General features: G+C 32.1%; 1 protein-coding gene across 7 annotated transcripts; it reads left to right on the plus strand.

Moving 5' to 3' along the window:
• Positions 1-1,492: 1,492 nt before the first annotated feature.
• On the plus strand, positions 1,493-14,191 carry LOC107426900 (formin-like protein 13). Of its 7 annotated transcripts, none has more exons than XR_007242440.2 (17): positions 1,493-1,960; positions 2,589-3,289; positions 4,495-4,716; positions 4,806-6,265; positions 6,359-6,482; positions 7,191-7,262; positions 8,405-8,503; positions 8,603-8,644; positions 9,697-9,777; positions 9,860-9,910; positions 10,004-10,085; positions 11,810-11,904; positions 12,389-12,460; positions 12,552-12,668; positions 12,875-12,979; positions 13,122-13,190; positions 13,269-13,339. XR_007242440.2 is itself a non-coding variant. In XM_048478971.2 (17 exons), the coding sequence occupies exons 1-17, from the start codon at positions 1,888-1,890 to the stop codon at positions 13,791-13,793; spliced, it is 3,606 nt and encodes a 1,201-aa protein (XP_048334928.2). In that variant the 5' UTR covers positions 1,494-1,887; the 3' UTR covers positions 13,794-14,191. The 7 variants fall into 7 exon arrangements, 2 of the variants coding, with proteins under 2 accessions (XP_048334928.2, XP_024933927.3); XR_007242444.2 differs by having other exon boundaries at positions 12,875-12,934; positions 13,269-13,338; XM_048478971.2 differs by lacking the exon at positions 12,875-12,979 and adding an exon at positions 13,615-14,191 and having other exon boundaries at positions 1,494-1,960; positions 13,269-13,335.
• Positions 14,192-22,537: the final 8,346 nt, after the last annotated feature.

A 22,537-nucleotide genomic window follows, 5' to 3' on the forward strand; every position in this document is an offset into this window, starting at 1 on the left:
ACCAATTGTTGGAATTATACATACAGCGGAAGCCTGATTGAGATCGAATAAAGTATGTAATAAATTATGTTACTATCTATCATATTCTACTAACCTTGTACACAAAACCTTCCAAACTATTCTCTAAGTGACAGATCGACGTGTGGGTGCACCTGATCACAAAAGAAATAAGAAGGTTAATGTGAAAAATACTCTGAAACTCACAGTTTCTATTTTTCTCTCAAGATGTTTTATTGTCTACTGTAATTCATACTCTCTAGAAAATAATACGTAAAAATCTATTTCTGGAGACTAGTAAGCAATGTATTTATATACTGCTAATCCTAATCCTCCTAGGGTTTCATTACACTTTGGGCCCAATTAATGGACTCTTTCTTGTATCTTAATAATCAATTAAATGTACTCTATCATTTAATGAGCTAGTTTGGGGATTCCATAGCCCATTATTAATCAAGGCTCCTGGTTATGGATTAGCTTGCTCCAAGAGCATAAATCCAACATGGAATTGGTGAGCCACCATACTTGTAGGGATCCTAGGAATTATGCCACATTATTATTTCTTCAATGATATCATCAAAAACCTCAATTGGATTGACTCATCCATCTATCTATTTTTTCCTCATTTTATCAGTAATGACAAAATTTTCTTTTTATGGAGTCTTTGAGGATGAACTGGCGGCTTGAGTGGAGGATGAGCTGGCTTTCTGCTCTTCCAGTAAAACATAGACACAAGGAGTTTGCTGGGATCCAATTGAAGCTATTCATGGATTCTTGGGTATGCAAAGATTGATTGTGATTGGAGGAAGAGGATGGTACTTATTGATCTCACAAAGATATTTGACCAATGGCTTCATATTTTCCTATTTTGGCTCTTGAAGTAAGGTGGTCTGTTCATATGTGAGATTGTGGGTACATAATTGATCCTCTTTATGGATGCTAAAAGTATGGTCAAAAGATGAAGAAGAAGGTATTAACTTTTTCCTTCTTTGTTAATGACATTGCCCAAACATTAGGACTAGCAGGTCAGGTGGTTTCACCTTTTAATTTGTATCACTTTTAAAATTAAATATCACATAATTTTTATAAACTTTCAAAATATTTTAATTGGATATATTTAATTTTTATATATTTTTAAAAAATATTTTAAAATTTATCTTGAATATCTGAAATTCCTTAAATACATCAAAATATTTAAACAAAAAAAAAATCTATAAAAGCCCTTTAAAATTACAATTTAATGAATCCCTTGATTGAATACGTCCGGTTACTGTTTTTTTTTAAAAAAATTGAAATAAAAGTTGGATATGATCTGGCAAATTTTTTTCATATGGCACAAGACGATTAAAATTGGTACCAGATTGTTTCATACATGTTCCTCTCCTATGAAACTATCCAAATGTCGGCTGGTAATGTTGTCCACGTGGCAAGAGCTGTCACTTTTTGAAGTCGGTTGGTATTTGATGTGAAATCTTCTTTCAGCTGGGGTTTGGAACCATGGAATGAATTGGAAAAAAAAAAAAAAAAAAAAAAAAAACAAAACAAAATAATTGGAAAGTACGAAAATCCGAAATCAAAGTAACAAACTACTACTGCAACAACCTTTCAATCAGTCGTCTCTTTCAATACACAATCTCTGATTGTGTTGTTTATACCCGACACCACCACACCCCTCAAAACGCAGAGCACAGACTTCCATACCAAGATTACGAAAAAACCAAAAAAAAAAAAAAAAAAAAACAGAAGCAGATATCGTCGTCTTCATTCGGCTCTGTATATATATATATGTATATTCATATACATTGTTATTATTTCTAACGACCGAATTCAGTTGTTGGTTGGATTCGTAGTTTCTGGGTTTGAAGGGCCTTCGCTTCGTGGCTACTCAAAATGGCGCTGCTGCGCAAATTGTTCTTCCGCAAGCCCCCCGATGGTCTCCTCGAGATTTGCGAGGGAGTTTATGGTTTGCTTCCTCTCTCCCTCTCTATCTCTCTTTTTTGTTTTTGAAATTGATTTTGTGATTATGTTTTATTTATTTTATTTGTTTATTTTGTGGAAATGATGGATACTATTTGATTAGAGAGTCAAAGACGCGAATTTTTTTTTTTTTTTTTTACTTTTTTATTTTGCAGTGTGTTAAACAATTTAATTTTGAATTCTGAAATTTAGCATTGGAATGAACAATAATGTTTGGCTGCTTAGAAACATCTGGGAAAATGTTGAAAGAAATTTTAAAACTTGTTAGGTGGGGATGTCTATATTTTTCTAACATTTTGTTATAATTATGAAATTACGAGTAATACATAATTTGTACTTTGGAGAGGTAATAAGTTGCCACTCAGTTGAGGCTAAAGATTTTCTGTGTTCTATTCCTAGGTTTTTATTTGTGTGTATATATATATATATATATATTTTTTTTTTTTAAAAAAAAAAGGCTCAGGGCTCTAATAAACTCAGTTAGCAGCTCAACGTTGGAGAACATATGAATTTTCTTTTACAACAATTCTCAAAGAAGACCTTTTTTTTTTTTTTTTTTTCAAAAAAAAATAATTTCATGAGTAATGGTTATATGTTTATTTATTTACATATAGTTTTTGATTGCTGCTTCACTACGGATGCATGGAAGGAAGAAAACTACAAGGTCTATATTGATGGGGTAGTTATTCAACTACGAGAACATTCACCCGATGCATCATTCTTAGTGTTCAATTTTCGGGAGGGAGAGACACCAAGTCAAATAGCTAATATCTTATCTGAGCATGATATGACCATAATGGACTATCCTAAGCAGTATGAGGGTTGCCCAGTGCTCAAAATGGAGATGATTCACCATTTTCTAAGGTCATGTGAAAGTTGGCTCTCACTTGGGCAGAATAATTTGCTATTAATGCACTGTGAACGTGGTGGATGGCCAGCTTTGGCGTTCATGCTGGCTGCACTCTTGATTTACAAGAAGCAGTATAGTGGGGAACAGAGGACCTTAGATATGGTGTACAAACAAGCTCCCAGTGAGCTTTTGCGTTTGATATCACCATTGAATCCAATCCCTTCTCAACTTAGGTATCTACAGTATGTCTCAAGAAGGAATGTAACGTCAGAATGGCCTCCACTTGATAGAGCACTCTCATTGGAATGTGTCATTTTCAGATTTATCCCTAATTTTGATGGGCAGGGGGGTTGTCGTCCTATATTTCGGATATATGGACAGGATCCCTTTTGTGATGCCGATCAAACTCCCAAAGTTCTATATTCAACTCCAAAAAGAAGCAAACTAGTCCGAGCTTACAAGCAGGTTTTCCTTTGCCATGCTAATTTATATTTTTATATATTTTGAGGCATTTCCCTCAGCTTTTCCTACTGTAGGAATATCTTTATGTTTATCCATATAGATTTATGTTGTTTTCTATCATTTCACATTACCCTCAGCCAGGGGGTAAGGAAGGTTATGGGAATGCTAAAAATAAAAAGCAAAACAAAACTAACATAAACTGAAATAACTGGGGGGAAAAAATGTCAGAAATATTTTGTCTTTGATACAACGACCATCTCAGGAAAGCAGAACTAAGTGAACAGAAAACTTAAGGAGAGGGATGAGCTAATTGGTAGGTATACAGAAGAACTATCTAAAATTAGAAGTAACCTCACTTGCCAGGTGTTTGAATTTCTAATCACTTGTGTATCTCTACGAAATAAACTTCCAACTGTAAGTCATGGTTGTGATATAATTTTTAGGCAGTTTTATTTTGATCTATGGATGCTCAACAATTGCTGCTGGGATAGGTGCATTTGATGTTGATACTTTGCATCTCATAAGTTATTACATACCTATTCAATGATATGCTGCCTTTGGGGGGTCTTTTTACGCTATCTGACATTTTGACCTGCTAGCAGTTAGAATCTTATCCGCTTCTTATGCATATGAGACTCATTTCAATATTCAGGAAGTGGCACTTCGTGGAAAGGGGCATGAGGAATGGTTTAGAGATGTACTATAAATTTATTTATTTCTGCATTGCTAAGAAACTTACTATGACCTACACATTAAAAAAGATGCCAAAATATGTTTCATCTTCAAGGTATCTTGGTTAATAATTGTACTTGCTTTGTCAATGGGACCCCTCAAAAGAAAAAAAAAAAAAAAAAAAAAAAAATTTCTTTCTTTATCAACTGTAGAAAGGAGATTATATACATAATCGTGTATCAAACTGGTAACTTTTCTTTTTCTATCATGATAAATAGTGCATAAAGTTTTAGATGGTTTACATATTTTGAATGGAAACCAAGGTTGTATGTTAAAACTTGCTGGTTTGTATGCTATCAACGTGCTTTTATATGTAGTGTGAGCAGGGGTTTGGGAATTTGCAGTTAAAATTTACCTGTGGTGTTTTGAACTTTGCCATTGTGGATTCTGGTTTTTGTTTACATATCTTTCTCTTCATTGCTATTTCTTTGTTTTCAATCCTTATGGTCTAATATTGTACGACTTGTCATTTCCAGGCAGAATGTGAACTGGTTAAAATTGACATCAATTGCTCGATTCAAGGCGATGTAGTGGTTGAGTGCATTAGTTTGAGTGATGACATGGAGCGGGAAAAGATGATGTTCCGCACCATGTTTAACACAGCTTTTATTAGGTCTAACATTTTGATGCTTAACCGTGATGAAGTTGACATGTTATGGGATACTAGAGATCATTTTCCAAAGGATTTTAGAGTAGAGGTTTGTTTCTTCATGTCATTTTGGTTGTTGTTGTTTTATTGGTTTTTTTCCTGATGTATAATGTATTGTTTGCTGTCATTTGGACGAAGATTCTTTTCACAGAGATGGATGCTGCTGCCTCTATAGTTGCAAGTGGTATGTCATGCTTTGAGGAGGAGGGTCTTCCTATGGAAGCATTTGCTAAAGTTCAAGAGATCTTCAGCCATGTGGACTGGTTAGATCCCAGAGCTGATGCTGCCCTCAATGTGCTCCAACAGATGAGTGTATCAAATGTTGTCCATGACAATTTACTGCTGGAAACAAGTCAAAAAAAGATTCAAAAAGTAAAGTCTCTAAAAGAAAAGAAATCTATAATATTGGATAATGATGGTAAGAGCTCCATATCCTCTACCAAAATTGAATCTGCCTTCTCACCTAAGAAATCTCCAGAGACTGGTGTGATTAAAAAGGAGACACAGCGCCAAGACTTCAAAATTGCACTTCCACCACCCAGTCAACCACATGATGCAGTATCCCAGGAGATATCTCAGTCTTCTGAATCAACTACAGTTACCTTTAATTCTATAAAAGATTCACCTGCATCACTGCCAAGTGATCAAATCCATGCCTTGCCTGGAATGGAAGTTGTCCCTCATTCGAAGACAGCAGCTCCAGCTCTCTCAGATCCCGAATCAGCTGTTTTACCTGCACCTGATTCCAAGAATGCCAATAGTATTTTAACTGCACCACTGACACCTCAACCTCCCCAGCCAGTGCAATCTTCATTGACTGCAGAAACTACACCTTCACCCCCTCCACCCCCTCCACCCCCTCCACCCCCTCCACCGCCGCCGCTACCATCGTATAATCTTTCAACTTCAAAAGTGGAACTTACATCACCTAGCAAAGATGCTAAAACCTATTTACCAGATGGAGCTCCCACATCAATGATTAGTCCAGTAGGTTGCCTTGAAACTCCGATATCGGGTTCTAATCAACCTTACTCTTGTACAACTCCTGCAATTACTTCATCAAGTCTACCCAGTCAAAAACAACCATCTCGCACGCCTCCACAGCCTCCACCTCCTTCACCTCCTCCCCCTCCTCCTACACCTTTGAGGGAGAATCTGTCTGTTAGAGCTAGACCTCCTCCACCTCCACCTCCTCCTCCTCGTTCTGGGGATGCTGCACCTTCTGCAAACTCATCTTCAATGCCACCACCACCTCCTCCTCCTGCTCCTACTCTTTCAATTAAACACCTTGCATCACAGAATTCCCCATCTGTTCCTTCTGCCCCTCCTCCTCCAGCTTCTTTAATTAAAGGGGTCTCAGTGACTGGTAATGCTTTTCCAGGATCAATGTCCCCGGTTAGTAATGGAAATAGTCCATCTGGCTCTCAAACACCTGGACCACCATCTAGTAACCCCAGTAGTGTTAGAGGACGGCTATCACGGACTTTAACTCCAAAAACTAATCACAAAAAACTGAAGCCACTTCATTGGTTGAAATTAACACGAGCAGTTCAAGGAAGCTTATGGGCTGAGACTCAAAAGTCTGGTGAAGCTTCCAAGTATGTACTATACTGTTGCAAGAGAAGTTATATGTTGTATCATGAATCATTGGTATCTTAAATCTAACAAACTTTGTGTTATTTAACAATTAGGGCTCCAGAAATAAACATGTCAGAGCTAGAGAATCTTTTCGGAGCAGCAGTTCCAATTTCAAATCATGGTGGCAAATCAAGCAAGCCTGGTGCACTTGGACATAAAACTGAGAAAGTGCAATTGGTAATTTAGTACTCTCAGATAAGAGGGATACAAATAATGTTGCATGAAGTTGTCTGTGTCCATTCTACTTTTTAGTCATGCGGCGGTAACTATTAGGATAAAATTGGATCAAAGCAAAAATTTTGATTCATTATAGCTCCCTAGTTTTTTGCCGCCTGCCTTTGTTTACAGGTTTGGACACAAAAAATAATAAAATTTACAACAGGGCCAATAAAGCATTCTATTTTCATTTATAGATGTCTACTTTTGAAAAATATCATCCTTCTAAAAATAAAAAATAAAACATTGGAGTAGATTTGCAGTTAAAGATATTTAGATATACGGGGATCTGTAGGAGTGGACCTATTTTGGTTTGATGTAGTCAATATTGAAAGAAGACAATAGAATCTGAAAGGAGAGCAGATTATCATGAGTGCCTGTGAATTTGAGTTCAGTTTGTTTTCAAATACTCTTTCATTCTAAGCTCAGTACTTTGAACGAGATTACATGCACTAAAAATGCAATATGTAATGTCAAACCAAAAAAGTACCATGACATGCTTTTTTGGAACAAAAAAATACCTGCTTCTGAATGTAGGCTTCTGTAAAATTTCCTTATTTTTATTTCAGCCATGTTTTGCATTCTGTTGCGATGTTGAGAATCTGGTTGATAATATTACTTTTCTACCATAGTTGATCATCAAAATTCATGTGTGCTTGCTGCTTGCAGATTGACCATAGAAGGGCATACAATTGTGAAATCATGCTTTCAAAGGTGAAGGTTCCATTGCATGAATTGATGGTAAGCTTAATTATAATCTATTAATTTGTAAATCATTTGTGATAAAGTTTCACTTCATATTAAACCTCCATAAATGTAGAAATAAAATTATGCAGACCCTTATCATAGAACTATGTATAGCCAGTGAAATTGTATTTTGTTTGAACTGCAATAGAAATTTTTATTCTTAGCCACTTATCCTCATATTGGTTTTAAAATGGCTAGGGAGATCCACATCCTATTTTCTGTTTTCTTAGTGAATGCATTGTTCTTCTTTACTATGGTAATCTGTATCATAGAGCTTTGCCATGCTGCCCATCTACATGCATATGTATGTGTGTGTGTGTGTGTGTGTGTGTGTGTGTGTGTGTGTGTGTGTGTGTGTGTGTGTGTGTGAGACTATGGAATAACCATTCAGTTCTACAGAAGCAACTTTTGAGCATCTTAATTTTTCTGTAATGTCATCAGCAAGTTTCTTCACCTTCCTCTTTGTTGGTTTGATACAAGATCATTTGTCAATTACTTTAAGGTGCTCTTATGCCTTGTATGAGTATTTTTGAAGTCCTTTTTCTGCAATCACTTTTGAAAATAAAAGTTCTGCTAGTTCTTCATCATTTTTTTTTTAAATTTTTTAATTTTGAATTTTTTATTATTGTTTTTGTCTTCCCTGGAAACTCGCATTGTAGTTTCATCAACAAAAACATTGTTCTTGGAAGATAATACTGATGGACAATTAAAAGCTCTTGCTCTATTGTCATGTATGTACAACTTAAGTGATGAAGCGAGAAATAAGCAGGGTACACACCTTATTGTGATCTGATACCGGTTGGAATAAGCTTCTTATTAATATCCTTCTTAAGCCAATCTATGTCTATAAATTGTTGTTATCTCTCTTAAATAATATACCGTAACAAAAGCTTCTTGGTAATTTTGATTGGTCCAAACTGAGAAGGAAATTTAAGTTTTCTTGATGTGAAGTCTTGCATCATCTTCTTTCTGGTTATATTCCTTGTAATTCTTATTCTCAAGGGATGCGAATTTAATGTATTAATGCATTATTGTCATTCTTCTAAGTTCCATTGAAACAAGCTCATTACACAATAATAGAATCTTTCTCTCTCTGGTATTCTGATTAAGAATGCTCTTTTGGGTAACATAAACAGAATTCAGTGCTTGCCCTGCAAAATTCAGCACTAGATATTGATCAAGTTGAGAACCTTATAAAGTTTTGTCCAACAAAAGAGGAGATGGAACTACTTAAGGTAGAAAACAATTAATAGAGTTATGAACATTTGGTACTGATGATAGTGCAGTGAACTATTTCTTACAAGTTATTATTTCATTTATACTTTTGTGTTCAGGGCTATACTGGAGAAAAGGAGAAGCTAGGAAAGTGTGAACAGGTCTGTAGGAATTTATTCCAATTTTTCTTTGTCAAATTTTGTCTTGAAGAAAAGATGAATGAGGTTATTAACAGTTTGACATCTTACAAGGAATGCATATAGATATTATCTTAAACTCCAACTTGTTATATGCTTCTTCAAATATTTAAACTTACCAGCAATCTAAAAGCTTAAGCTTGACACATTAAATTCACAGAATAGGGTTCGTAGGATTCAGACACAAGGAGAAATAGATCAATCGGCTTTAGTACCATGTTAAGTTACCATTAATCCCAAAAGCTTAAGCTAGTAGGAAATGAGTCCAGTTATGTGCATCAAGTCAACAAACAGACACTATATTAACAAGATATGATAATGTCAGCTAGGGTCCTTAGAAGTCTGAAAACAAAACCACTACCACAGATTTTTTTAATTTATACTCTTACTCATGCAGTACTACATATGCGCTTCTGGATTTCATAACTTAGAGCTATATTTTTACTTAGTTTCATGTCATGTGTAATGATTCCTTTTATTAGCTATGGACTCGACTCGAGTTTTTAAGTGTAAGTGGAATTAAACATGCATAACTATTGGTAAATTATGAAACTTTATCGGTATGATTTTGGAAGAAACTCAAAACTTACATTTTTGGTGTTACATCAACCAAGACTAAATTTCGGAAGAAGAGTTCATGTTTGCCTGCTTACCTTTCTTCTTGTTATTAGTTGTGCTTGCCATGATTAGATTTGGAACAAGTGACCTGTTAATTAATCCTCTATTTGTGAAAGATAATTAAGAAAATGAAATGGGTGCCAGATCCTGTGATTATGGCACTGTATATATCAAATGATGTCTTTTGTTGAGTATGACATGTTATTTATTACTATAGTTGATTGCAACTATGGAGAACTCATTCTATCTGTTCCCATGATGTCAGAGGATGAACTATATCTGGATAACATTCTAGCTCAATTATTAATCTTCTATAACTGCACAATTTGGAGAAAGTTTTTGTGAGATATTTGGTTTCACATCATTTTTTGCTTCATCTTGCTCAATGTTCAATGCAGTTCTTCTTAGAGTTAATGCAAGTGCCACGTGTAGAAGCTAAGCTCAGAGTTTTTTTATTCAAGATACAGTTCCATTCTCAGGTTAAGAAGTGGATTTAATCAGCCTACTTGCATAAATTTCTGGGTTTTGCATTTTTAAGATGTCTAGCTTTGTATTATGCAGGTCTCTGACCTTAGACATAGCCTGAATGTTGTGAATTCTGCAACAGAAGAGGCAAGTAATTCTTTTTTATCTTAGGTTTAAACTCATAAAATTAATTGTATTTATTGAAAGCTCATTGATGTTACTATTGATATTTCCTATCAGATCAGAAATTCTGTTAAATTGAAGAGAATCATGCAGACAGTTCTTTCATTAGGAAATGCTCTGAACCAGGGAACTGCCCGTGGTAAGTTGAAAATAAATTGAGTTTGTATCTTTGCTATTTTATACACAAAGCTGAGTTGGAAAAATGACCCAAAAGCTAAAATCGATGTTGGATCTCATCTATGCAGTTTAGAAGTCACGTAGTTCATAGCCATGCAAAGAACAAGAACTCTTAATACATTCATACATCCATCCTGATTTTGTGACGTATTTTTGAATTTGCAAAATCAGCAGCCACCCTTTGGGTTTAGATCCTTTTTTCAGTAATTATGCAAACCCTATTGCCTCGTTGTGGGTTTTTAGAAACTTTGATGACACAAAGTCCTCAATTGCAAAGAAAGTTCAACACTAGTTTTAGCACCCATGGTAAAAATTGAGTTTTGTAATAAGTTTCACCAATGTAGCCAATACTGATAAATAATGCATGGGGTGAAGAAAGGAGGAAGAAGATGACAAAAATACTGAAAAAGGATTTAATTTACTTTGTGTTTTGTTGTTGATTCAATTTAGAGCATGTAGGTCCGAAAACACCTTGAAGTATGAACGGGTCCACTGGGTACATCTTACATGGCCAAAATGCATGTAAAAGTGACAGTTAAAAGACTGCATTCCTTAACTATTTTAGCGTTTCTGTTTATGGTAGATAGATATTCAAATGCTGAAGTAACCTGCTCCTAGAGTTTCTATACCAACTCGCCTGTCACATTCCTATCATGCATAATAAGGTTTTCCAGATCTACTTCATCTTCTTTATTCACTTGAGAAGTTGCCACGATATTGCCACTGAAACCTTACCGGCCAGCAAGATAACTGGACAGTTGAGCACAGTTATAGTTTGGTCTTGTCAGTTTTACTTTAGGAAATTAATAAATCAATGTTGTTTCATTTCGTTCATATTTTTTAGTCTATTACGTTTGTACGCATATTGCTGGCTAAAAAAAAGGGAAAAAGACAAAAAATGGATTTAAAGATTTTTGGAAACGAAAGTAACCATCATTGTTAATTTCTGTGTTTTAAAAATATAGATGGATCCAAAATGGTTCCATGTCATCTCATGAAAAATCTATACTTTATTAACACTACTATGCTCTTAAGGGAAATTCTTGGGTTTTGCCAGATAATATCTGGAAAAAATAATTTCTTTATTACTTTTCTAAAGCTTGTTAAGCTGCATATCTTTTAAGAGATTGGAATATGATATTTGTTGTTCATGCTAGAACTCAGAGTCTTGGTCTTTGGTTGTTTATTCAGCAGCGTAGGATGTCTTATATCTGCCTTTTAAAATAGATTCATGCCCTTTTTGTACTGATTTACAAGCAACTAGTTGCTGATACCACTTCAAAAGTCAAGGTTGCCTGAATCTCAAGCATAGGTTTTTTCATTATAATCAAGATTGTTCATATGCATGGCCTTCTGTAGCACATTATGTTAGATGATGTAAATTGTACTTCAGCTTTGTGCAACAACATACTTTTAGTCATATACAATTTGACATTTTTTAAATCATGCTAGACAATTCTGAAGTATCAAGTTTTTAAAAGATGAAAATATAATATAAGTTATTTCAATGTCAATTCTATTGTGAGTTATTAAGCATGTTGCTTTAGATCTAGTTTCATACCTTGATGACTCACACCATAGTTTCGGTTTCAGTAAGAAAAAGTCTTTATTTCATAGCTATCCATTTTTTATTGGTTTCCAGACAGCTTTCATGCTATAACTTCTGTATCACATATTCTTTTCTAGGGTCTGCTGTTGGATTTAGATTGGATAGCCTTCTAAAACTCACTGAGACTCGAGCAAGGAACAACAAGATGACTCTTATGCATTACCTATGTAAGGTAAAGTAATTTAGATTGTTTTGGAACACTGCTACGCATTGCTTTTGTATTATGTTTTAAAGAAAATCATTTGCAAGGTCGGATACATTTAGTTGTGAGATATATTCATCCATTCATACATTAAATTTATGTTCTACAAAGCTATCTGCAGAACTGTCTAAACTCCACATTTTAGTTATAACTTTCAATAGCTTCCATCCTGTAAGCAACCACTGATAGCTCTGTGTCTTGAAAAGGCTAGAAGCTATATCCATTGAAATTTCTAGCATCTTTTTCTGATTTTGTGATGTGGCAATCAGAGAGAGAGATATTTTTGGACTTTACACTGGCAAGCCCATAAAACCTGATTATGCTTGATTATTTTCTAGCATTATGTAAGGAGGATATGTCTTGTTAATTTTAAATACTAAGTGTTTGACATGAAAATAGTTTTATGGTATGCATTACTGTTGTGTCTTATTTGATTTTGCTTCGTAAGCTGTAGGTACTTGTTGACAAACTACCAGAAGTTCTAGATTTTTCTAAGGATCTTGCCAACTTGGAACCTTCTTCAAAGGTATACTTGTCTCCATTCACTGACATTGATTTTTAGAAATACGTATTGAGAGTTTGCATCTACTGATTGCATTGTGTAATTTTACATGCAGATACAAATAAAATTTTTGGCAGAGGAAATGCAAGCTATAAGCAAAGGATTGGAGAAAGTTATTCAAGAATTGTCTACTGCTGAAAATGATGGTCCTATATCAAGAAGATTTTGTAAGGTATTTAATTTTATTTGCTAAAATATTCATGCAGTTCATTTTCAAGATCAAGAATATAAAATGAAGCGATAGAGAAAAGAAAGGGAATATTGAAGAAGGATAATCGAAAGTGAAATAAGTCTGTTAAAAATATACAATAATATAAAGTAAAATGGTAGCAACTAGAAGAAGTCTAATGCTACTTTTTTTAATTCTCCATACGGCAGAGATAGCAAACTCCATCTTCAGTGGGATAGTCTGAGCTCATCTTTCTGTCCACTTTACAGGTGGATGAAGTCATTATACAGTTGAAATGATAATTTTGTCAAAGGGTTAGCTTTTTTATGATATCACAGCTGCTATAATGATTAAAATTATGCCTTAGTAATCTTCTGTTGAGCTTTTTTATTGAGAATTTATACCCATTCTCCATTTTTTCAAGCTTTGATGCGACTTTTTTCTCCTGTTATTTAGACTTTAAAGGAGTTCCTCATTTTTGCTGAAGCTGAAGTGAGGTCGTTGGCTTCTATGTATTCAGCTGTGGTATGTTGTACTTTACAAACTTTTTTGTTATTCACAGTTGGTAAAGCAATTATTCACTTAAAGCTCAACGTTTTACAGGGTAGAAATGTGGATGCATTGATTGTCTATTTCGGAGAAGATCCCGCCAAATGCCCCTTTGAACAAGGTATCTAAACTTCAGGTTTTAAAACTACCATTCTTTAGTGGATATTTTGCTTTTAGAAATCTCAGTTGTTTAATTTAGTAACTTCCATCTTTTGAGACGGTGGACTCTTTTCCTTTAGGCTAAATATAATAGGAATTGAAGTTCTATTTTCTCAAAAATAAATTTTGTCTCATTAATCTTTACCAATTTGACGAGCCTCAATGTCACTTTTCTAACCTTCTTTGTTTCAGTTTCATGTCACAAAAGTGCTATTTTTTTACTCATTAATTACTGCTACAGTTATTTCAACTTTGCGCAACTTTGTAAGAATGTTCAACCAAGCCCATGAGGAAAACCTCAAGCAAGCAGAGCTTGAAATGAAGAAAGCTGCAGAAAATGAAAAGCACAGGATAGGTGGTTCGCATAAAGAGTCTGAACGATTGTTACACCATCCAATCCACAGTAGCAATGTCAAATAACTAATCCAGCTTTCTTTAGGAGAGAGACCACTTAAGCTCGGCATATTTAACACAAGAAGGTGATTAACCAGACTCCGTTGTTCTTGTTGACGTTTGGATGAAAAAAGGTTGAGTGGCAAGTAGATTCAATCTGAGAAGTAGGTATAGAGTTGCAAAGGAGCTGAATTTGTGGTCTGATAAGCCTTTCAATCTTGTTGGAGTTCAGTATGGAACTTGTACAGCATGCTACTTCATTATGCTGAACTGCAGCATTTGCCAACTTGTACAATACCCACATACCAAATATTTCCCTTTTTATTTTTCTTGTTTTCTTTCAATAGTTGTAAAGTTTAGCAAAGTGTTTTTGGCTGAATTTTAAGTAACAGAAAACATTAATATTACGGTTTATTTTAATTTTAGTTCTCACAATTCAATCCTGTATTTTGTATGACTACAGTTGGAATGAATATACCGATCCATAGAATTATGTACTGGGCAGCGTTGATAAATATATATCTGAATATATGTATGTATGATTTTTCTCTTATCCAATAATTCTGGATAAATATTCATCATATTATTTGTAATATGATAAATTTTGGATAAAATTTTGTTCAGGATTAGTCCTGGATAAAAAAATTTCTATGAACTCATCTTAAATCTTGGAGCCGGAGAGAGGGTGAATGTACATGGGCATACCAAGGCTTCTCTCACATGTGGGTCCTATATGACTCACCCTGTATACCTTAAGCCCTCTACACGTATAAAACCTCTAAAAATGTCGGAACATTTGAAAGTGATAAAACACAGGTTATGTGGTATTTTTTTTTTTTAATTATTATTTTTTTTTCCAGTCAAAAATACTGAAAAATGTCCAAAAGACGAAAACAATAGAAGATGGCATAGAGGAGATGATCCCTTTGAGAGGTTTGACTAAATTAACAATTGAGTAATTACACTTACGTTGATTGAATAACAAATTTGATGTCTCATTTACCCCCAGAAAACAAAATAATTATAATAATAAGAAACATATTTGGATGTTTCAAACTCTATATTCTAGTTGTTTGATTAGTAGTAGTATTTTTAGCCCCATTCTCATCATCATTTCTACCATTTTTTTGGTGACCTGATTGTAGTGGTTATATTATTTATTGTAGATTTGGTTAAGGATTCAACCAATCCACTTGACTTTGTTTTACAAAACCTCTTCAAAAGTCTTTTTGATATTATTAATAATAACTTTTAGGGATTGATTTAGTTTAAGATCTTTATTAATTTATTGAGAAGAGCTACCGCTTGATTACAGACCTGGGGAATAGTAATGCATAATAGACTCTCTTATCACTTTATTTTGTAAATTATGTATATACATGTTTTTGTGGGAAAAATATGTAGTCTCTATATTTATACGTATAAGTGTCTGAAATTTCATTTACCAAAAAACTGTTAGCCCTTTTAGATTCCTCTTTTAGTGCTTAAAAACTGTTCTTCAACTTTTACTTTAGTTAAAAATTCTAGATCAAACACCACACTGCATAATAAATAAATATTTAAGTGTGATCCAATTATAAGACTTACTGCAATCCCTTTAATTATATTACTTTACTGTAAGATCAGGATCAAGATGCCGTTTAGGAACCTTACTTTATTGACAATTTACAGATGGTAATATAATTTTTCTTTTATATATATATATATATGAATAAAGATTCGATGGTTGACCAGTTAGATCAACTGTCACTAATTTGTTCATCCATGAATATATAAAGAAATATTGGTTAGCTGAAGTTAGCCACTGCTAAAGCCTCTGATCCCCAAAATATATACAAAACACGCACAATCTGCAAGGAAGGGGAGGAGGTTCATCTAAAATGTTATTGATAAAGAAATATTAGGTCATTTTATAATATATTAGTACAATCCATCACACAAAGATAGGATAGCACGTCATGGGGTTAGAACTTAGACCAATGTTATGAATAAATTAATGGTCTCGTGGATACCATTATTTTGCATTTATGTTTGTGCATGTTGCATGTGAAAGTGTTTTTCAAACCCTTCTAAATTTCTTCTACCTAAGGACATTGGGAAATGTCAATAATTTCCACTATTTAATTACTCATTGTAATAAAAATAATTTAATTTTCTGAAAGCTTGGGCCAATAGTCAAGAAGCTAGATCACGTTTGTAAATTTTTTTTTTTTTTCTCAATTGAAAAATCTATAGAATCTTGAGTTTTGTTAATCCAAGTTTGTTTGTAGTATATTGTTTAAAGATAACATAATATCTACTTAAGAGCAATTATACCAAAAGATGCTTTTAGATAACACTGTAAAACTAATATTTTATATTGGTAACAATTTCGTAGAGCTTTAGATTAATTACTGCTTTTTTCCATTAAAAAAAGGGGAAGAAAAAAAAGATAATGCTTTTTTGTAGAAATATTAAAAAGTGAAGTTGTTTGAACAATTCCAACTTGTCCAGAACCAAAATAAAAAGTTGCTTCAGCAATAAAAGTAACAATATGCCAAGATAAGAAGTAATAGATACCTACTGACTTGTTTATTATTTCATTTATTGGTATAATTGATTTCATTTTTTTTTTTTCATATTGAATTAATTGAATTAATTTGGTATCCTATATATTAATGGTTGAAAAAGATGTGCTGCTTAAAATTATAAAATAATTTAGAATATAAAGCATAGCAATTTCATTTTATGTTTTTTTATTTTATTTTTTTAATGGTTATAAAATTATTTGTCATGGATTTTTTTTTTCTTTTTTGGTTAAACTAAAAATAGCAGAATAAAATAGGTCATGTGGATCACTGCAGGCAATTTGTGTTGGGTGGTATGATTTTCATTTTCCCCAAACAGTATGTCTTGCGCCTCGTGCAAGTCACGTGCCTTTAACGTTACAAAGATATGGGGCACATTGTGTGTATTAGTAGCTGGATATATTGTCAATATTGATTCTCTCTTCAAAATTTTCAATCCCAATGTTTCTTTGAAACAACAATATGTTGGGTGACTTTTTCGTCTTTTTATTTTTCCAATCACATTTTTTATTTTTTTATTCTAACTTTGCTATAAAATAAATCCCAAGAAACTACCCCCGTCCCTCTATCAAAATTACATATTTGACTTTCAAGGTTTAAGTTTTATTTAAATTTCCAAAATAAAGAAATTTTGAATTTAAAGTCCTTTGAAATATTTTTGCATATCATATATATATATATATATATATATATAATCTATGGTGCGGACGGTCTTCATACGGACCACAATATTGGTGACAATTTTTCATAATATTAGTGACGATTTTCTAAAAAACCGTCGTTAATACTATAAAAAATCGTCTCTAATACTGCGGTTTTTATGCGGACCGTCCTCACCATAGAATTTTCGTATATTATATTACCGAAAATGTCGGACGAATTTTGTTTAAAACAATGAAAAAGAAAATAATTTTTTATTAAAATTGTTATCAATACATTTTTAATAGGGAATGATTATTTGAAAAATTGTCATTTCTTTATTATCCCAAACAAACTTCATTCGGTATTTCTTGCATGTGAGGCTTTTTCCATATGTTACCCCATATATATATATATATATATATATATATACAGTCCGTCTATAGTGCGGACGTTCCTCATGTGGACCACGGTATTGGTGATGATTTTTTATAGTATTGGTGACGATTTTCTAAGAAACTAGCTTTAATACTATGAAAAATCATCACTAATACTGCGGTCTCTATGCAGACCGTCTTCACCATAGAATTTCCATATATATATATAAAAGATTTCTAACACATAATTATTATTTTATTGTAAAAAACTCCTTTATATAAATCGAAAATGCTTTTGAAAATTCCAAGAGTTGGTAGAAGTGTATAAATTACTAAACGCATGTAATGTAAGGATTTAATTTTTTTTTTCAACAAAAAAATCGACAAAAAAGTTATACAGGAGAGAAAAAAACAAAGTTAATTGCATCTATGCCATATTTATTTTTCAAAATAAATCAAACCATGATAAAATTTTTGATGAAATATAATATGAAGGATGATGTACGTAGATGAAAGCATTTTTTTTTTGGGTTGCAGATATTGGAGAATGGGGATGGAAATTCGACCACCAGACCTTTATTAGAGAAAGCAGTAACATTACCATGTAATGTATTGTTTAAAGCCTTGAACATGTATTAATGGAAAAAGGACCACACTTTAATTTAATTTTTTTTAAAATCAGATAGAGAAACTCAGTGTGGGGACTAGTTTGGTACCTAAGAGGAATATGAGAGACAAGATTCTCAATCTTCTTTCTTTAATATTGAAAGTGGTTGGTAACTTCCCAGAAATTGACCAAAAACCATATTTCTTTTGTCCTCCTTTTTCATTTCAGCTTCTCTCCAAAGAAGTTACCACTTTCAATGCCCATAAGGCTATAAACTGTTACACACATAAATTCTTAGGTTCATTTTGATACATATGACTAATAGGTTTTATAATTTAGACCATCAACTTTCAAAAGTAACTATATAAATGTTTAATTTTTTAATTTACTATACATGGGCTTAATATTCAATTTTGACCAAATAAGTTGATGATAATTTGGTCCAAATATTTCTTTCTATAATGGATTGAAAGGTATTTTTGTGCCTTTAGTGGGCTGGTTTTTTCCAGTGATTGCAATGGTTTCTTTATCTCTTCATGTTCAAAAAACTTTTTTTTTTCTTTTAAATAGGATGCAAAATCTTATCTATTTATTTATTTTTATTTTTTTCTCAAGATTGACGTGAATTATAACACGAATATCTATTTAGTATAATATGGTATAATGAGTGGCTTCTTCCAAGCATAAGCTTGTATGAATATGTAAACATGATATATGAAAAGGCTCTGTTTGGAAGTATTAAAGTTGAGAAGGAAATTGATTTCCAAGATTTAGTTTCTTAGAATTTAATTTTCTGAAAATTAATTTTTCTCTTGATTTATTTGGTGAGTAATAGAAAAGTTGGGATTTATAAGTAATTAAATTTAATATTATATAATAAATTAAGGGCAAATATGTATTTTAAAAAATTTCAAAACTATTTTATCTGCAATTCTCAAAATGACACTTATATAGATGGGAACAACTTTTCCACATATTTTTCCACATTTGAGGGAATGTAATTCTTTGAATCCTTACTTTTCCACTTTATAATAAATATCCAAACAAAAAAAAGTGTCCAAGGGATTGGTTTACTTTTGAACATATATTACTTTTCCAAAAGAATTAGATTTCTACTAACTTTATCTTTATCCAAACATGCCATAAATGAATTTAATTTCATTCAAATATTTCTTTTTATAATGGATTGAAAGTGGTGGAGTTTGTGAGGGAAGAGAATAAAGAAATCACCTGGATCAAACTAAACTGTTATCAGTTTATTTGGCAACCCAGTTTATAATAAATTGAAAAATTATGGTTTGAATTGCTACTTTTGAAAATTAAAAATTTGAATCACAAAATTTTACAAATAAAAGATATTAAACTGTAGTTAACCCTAAATATCTACATATTACATAATTAATATCCTAAAAACATCCTTATATGAACATTAAAAAATGTCCATATCACTTACTTTATAGGCTATTCTTAGGGGTCACCTTTTCTTTTTAGATTTTTAAAAATCTAGATCAACATATCTGGTACCATAAATTGGTAAATATCTTGTTGCCGACTAGTTCTAGTTCTGCTACATATCTATATGCAATAATGAATTAAAAAGGCCATTGATTCTTAATAGAACAAAGGGAAATACTAAATTTTCCCTCCAAACAATCCACTAACAAATCAATTGTTTTCTTATCAAATGAACTGAGTTTGAATCCCTTCTCTACCATATTAAAATAAGGAGAACTAATTGGTAAATAAATGGCAATCTGCCTAACTAGTTCCCATGTGTCACTTGCATTTGTTCTTGTCACTACATATAATTTCACTTTGCCAAACTCTTTAAAAAATAAAAATAAAAATAATCTAAACATTGAGCATTAAAGAAATGGGGAAAGAAGCGTGTCGGTGGTGAAAGTTGTACCTTTAAGCTTGTCTCCATATGAAGGCAGTCCCTGTGGGAATGATTTTTGGCCTTTGTATGTTGTGGTAGTGGCAGGTTCTTCTTTTAATATATCAAATGTGTTAGTACCTCTACGTTCACAAAAACCAAAAATAAAAAAGTTCTAATATGTCTGTGGATTCCCTCATCATCACCACGCCAAACAGTTTGATCTGACCTTGATCTGCCCTGCCAAATAATATAATTTATAAATTTGATCTTAAATTATAATTGGCATTAATGGTATCATTGCATGTAGGGCATTCAAAAGCAATGATTTTACTTAGGGTTAAATTGTTAATGCACTTGATATGTTTTGAAAATTTGAAGGCTTTGATAGCAACAACAAACTTGTGAAATGGTTTTGGGTCCAGTAGCAATGCAATAATGAGTGAGCATAATCAATATTAGCTAAAGATATGAACAAGAATCAGCATCAAATTTCAGCCATAAAGTGAGAATCTAATCATGATTTTTGACAAGCTTTAAAACATTTTGTATGATGTTTTTGGACTGTAACTAAACTTTATAATTCAGCCTATCCATCAAACCTATTTTAGCATTTTATTCAACCTCTATATTACCGTTCAACAGGATTTGTTATTTAGCTTGTCTTTAAAACAATAGTTAACGGTGCCATGTGAAAGTTTTGAAGGTTGGAATGCCAAATAAAAACTATAAAAATTATAAAAAATTCTAAAGTTTGAGGGTACAAAGTGTATTTAACTCTTATATTCTTAACATTATTCTACATCTACTCAAGATGCATTTATGTCCCTTCAAAAATTCTTATTATGTGAGAAAATAAAATAAATAAATAAATAAATAAAAAGTTTAAAGAAATAATTGTCATCTAACTTGATTCATAAAATTCAAAGTATAGACAAACAAATATGTGGGGCAAACACCCTACGTGTCAATGTAATATCGATGGCATTATGCAACCCCAAATTAAACAATTCAGTACTTTTGTATGCTTTTGGATGGTTTTTTTTTTTTTTTTTCTCTTTTCTTTTCATAAATCTATCCAATACTTTAATTTATGGCATGTCAGTCAACTTTATCTTCTCATTATCTGGCTAAATATCTCGTAATTTTTTTATTTTTTGTTTTTTTGTTTTTGCTTTTTGACCTTTTTAGAATTTGATTTTGCCTTATGATAATCCTTGATATTAGGCATGTTAATAAACCAGAGTTGTAATTTATATATCCTATTCATTAGCTAAGCAAATTCATTGATGCAAATTTGCAATTATTTTTCAACAAATTAATCGTTTCTCATTTTTGCCCCCAATGGTGAGGCAAAATACAATTGTTTGCATTGTACAACAACTAAAACAAAATAATAAGGCCCTTACTTTTCATTAAAAAAAAATAATAATAAAAAAAGAAACTAAAAAAAATTAATTTTTTTGTGCCTTGATAAGGACAAATTTGTCAAATGGCTCACTCTCACCAGAAACTCAAGTAAAATATTCCAAACCACTAATTTTGCAAGCGGTGCCCACGTCAACTCCTCTTTGGAGTACCTTTTGTCTCTTTCTTTACTTTTCTGAGTCTATTCTGGTTTCTGTTTCCTTCGGCTCTCCACTCAAATGGATTTGATAACAAAACAAATCAAATAACGAAAGCTTGTGGACAATTCACCCAACAAATTCATCAATTTTGACTATCCGTTCCAAAGGGTGCATATAGTACCAAAAAATAAATGTATAAGGTTATTTTGTTTTTGGCTTTTGGTATCTTGGATAATGGTTATATATAAGAATTATCTTATAGTTCCATGCATAAAGTATATCAAATAAATATTAAGTTATTAAGGATTATACATATAAATTTACTAAGGGTTATAGATATACATTTACTACCCTTTTATTTTTGTAAAGTTTATTTTGGATCTTTAAATTTCTTTTTGTATTGGATACCCCTTAAATTGCAAAAGTTACATATTAGTTACAAAATTATTAAATGCTAATGGGACATTAAGGGTTCATTCATTTTAGCCCTAAATTCTATTGTCTATTCTTCTTCCAATAAATGGTGAGTTTTATTATTATTTTCAAAGATATATTACATTGTACATTTTTAAAATTTCTCTTAATTACAAAAAGATATTTTTATGTAGTTATAAAAATATAAATATAAAGATATCCGATTGTAACAAAAGAAAACCTAAAAAATATGCAGTGTAGTATATTCTATTTTTAGTGATTATAAACTAAAAAATAAAAATAAAACTGGATAAAAAATTAAGTTCCATTAACATTTAATGGTTTTGTCACCAATATATAACTTAGTGTTGAAACTTATAAAGTATCAAATCAAAAATATATATAATAAATTAATAAACGGAAATTCTAAAATTAATTTTGTACAAACTAAAAAGTGATAAAGTGCTTTCAATCAAACATTTAAACATGGTGTTAATTTTTTTTTTAAATAAACATGTTGTGTGAATTATTAAATTCAATAAAGAAGAGGAGCTAAAGGAAAAAAATTTCACCAATCTATTGCCTTATGTCATGAGTATCATGACATACATACTTTAGTTTGTAGACAAATGGGGGATGAACCACCCTCACCATCTATTTGACCATTTATCCTTTAATAAATAGCGAGAGAGAAATAAAGAAAAGCTGTGCCCAAATTCATAA

Source organism: Ziziphus jujuba, chromosome 1 (genome assembly GCF_031755915.1).
Source record: "Ziziphus jujuba cultivar Dongzao chromosome 1, ASM3175591v1".
In the NCBI taxonomy this organism is placed as follows: Eukaryota; Viridiplantae; Streptophyta; class Magnoliopsida; order Rosales; family Rhamnaceae; genus Ziziphus; species Ziziphus jujuba.

Coding starts and splice junctions, on each gene's coding strand:
- LOC107426900 (XM_048478971.2), top strand. CDS start 1,888: ATGGCGCTGCTGCGCAAATTGTTCTTCCGCAAGCCCCCCGATGGTCTC. Junction 8,645..9,696: donor AGCTAGGAAAGTGTGAACAG/GTCTGTAGGAAT, acceptor TGTTCAATGCAG/TTCTTCTTAGAGTTAATGCA. Junction 10,086..11,809: donor GAACCAGGGAACTGCCCGTG/GTAAGTTGAAAA, acceptor ATTCTTTTCTAG/GGTCTGCTGTTGGATTTAGA.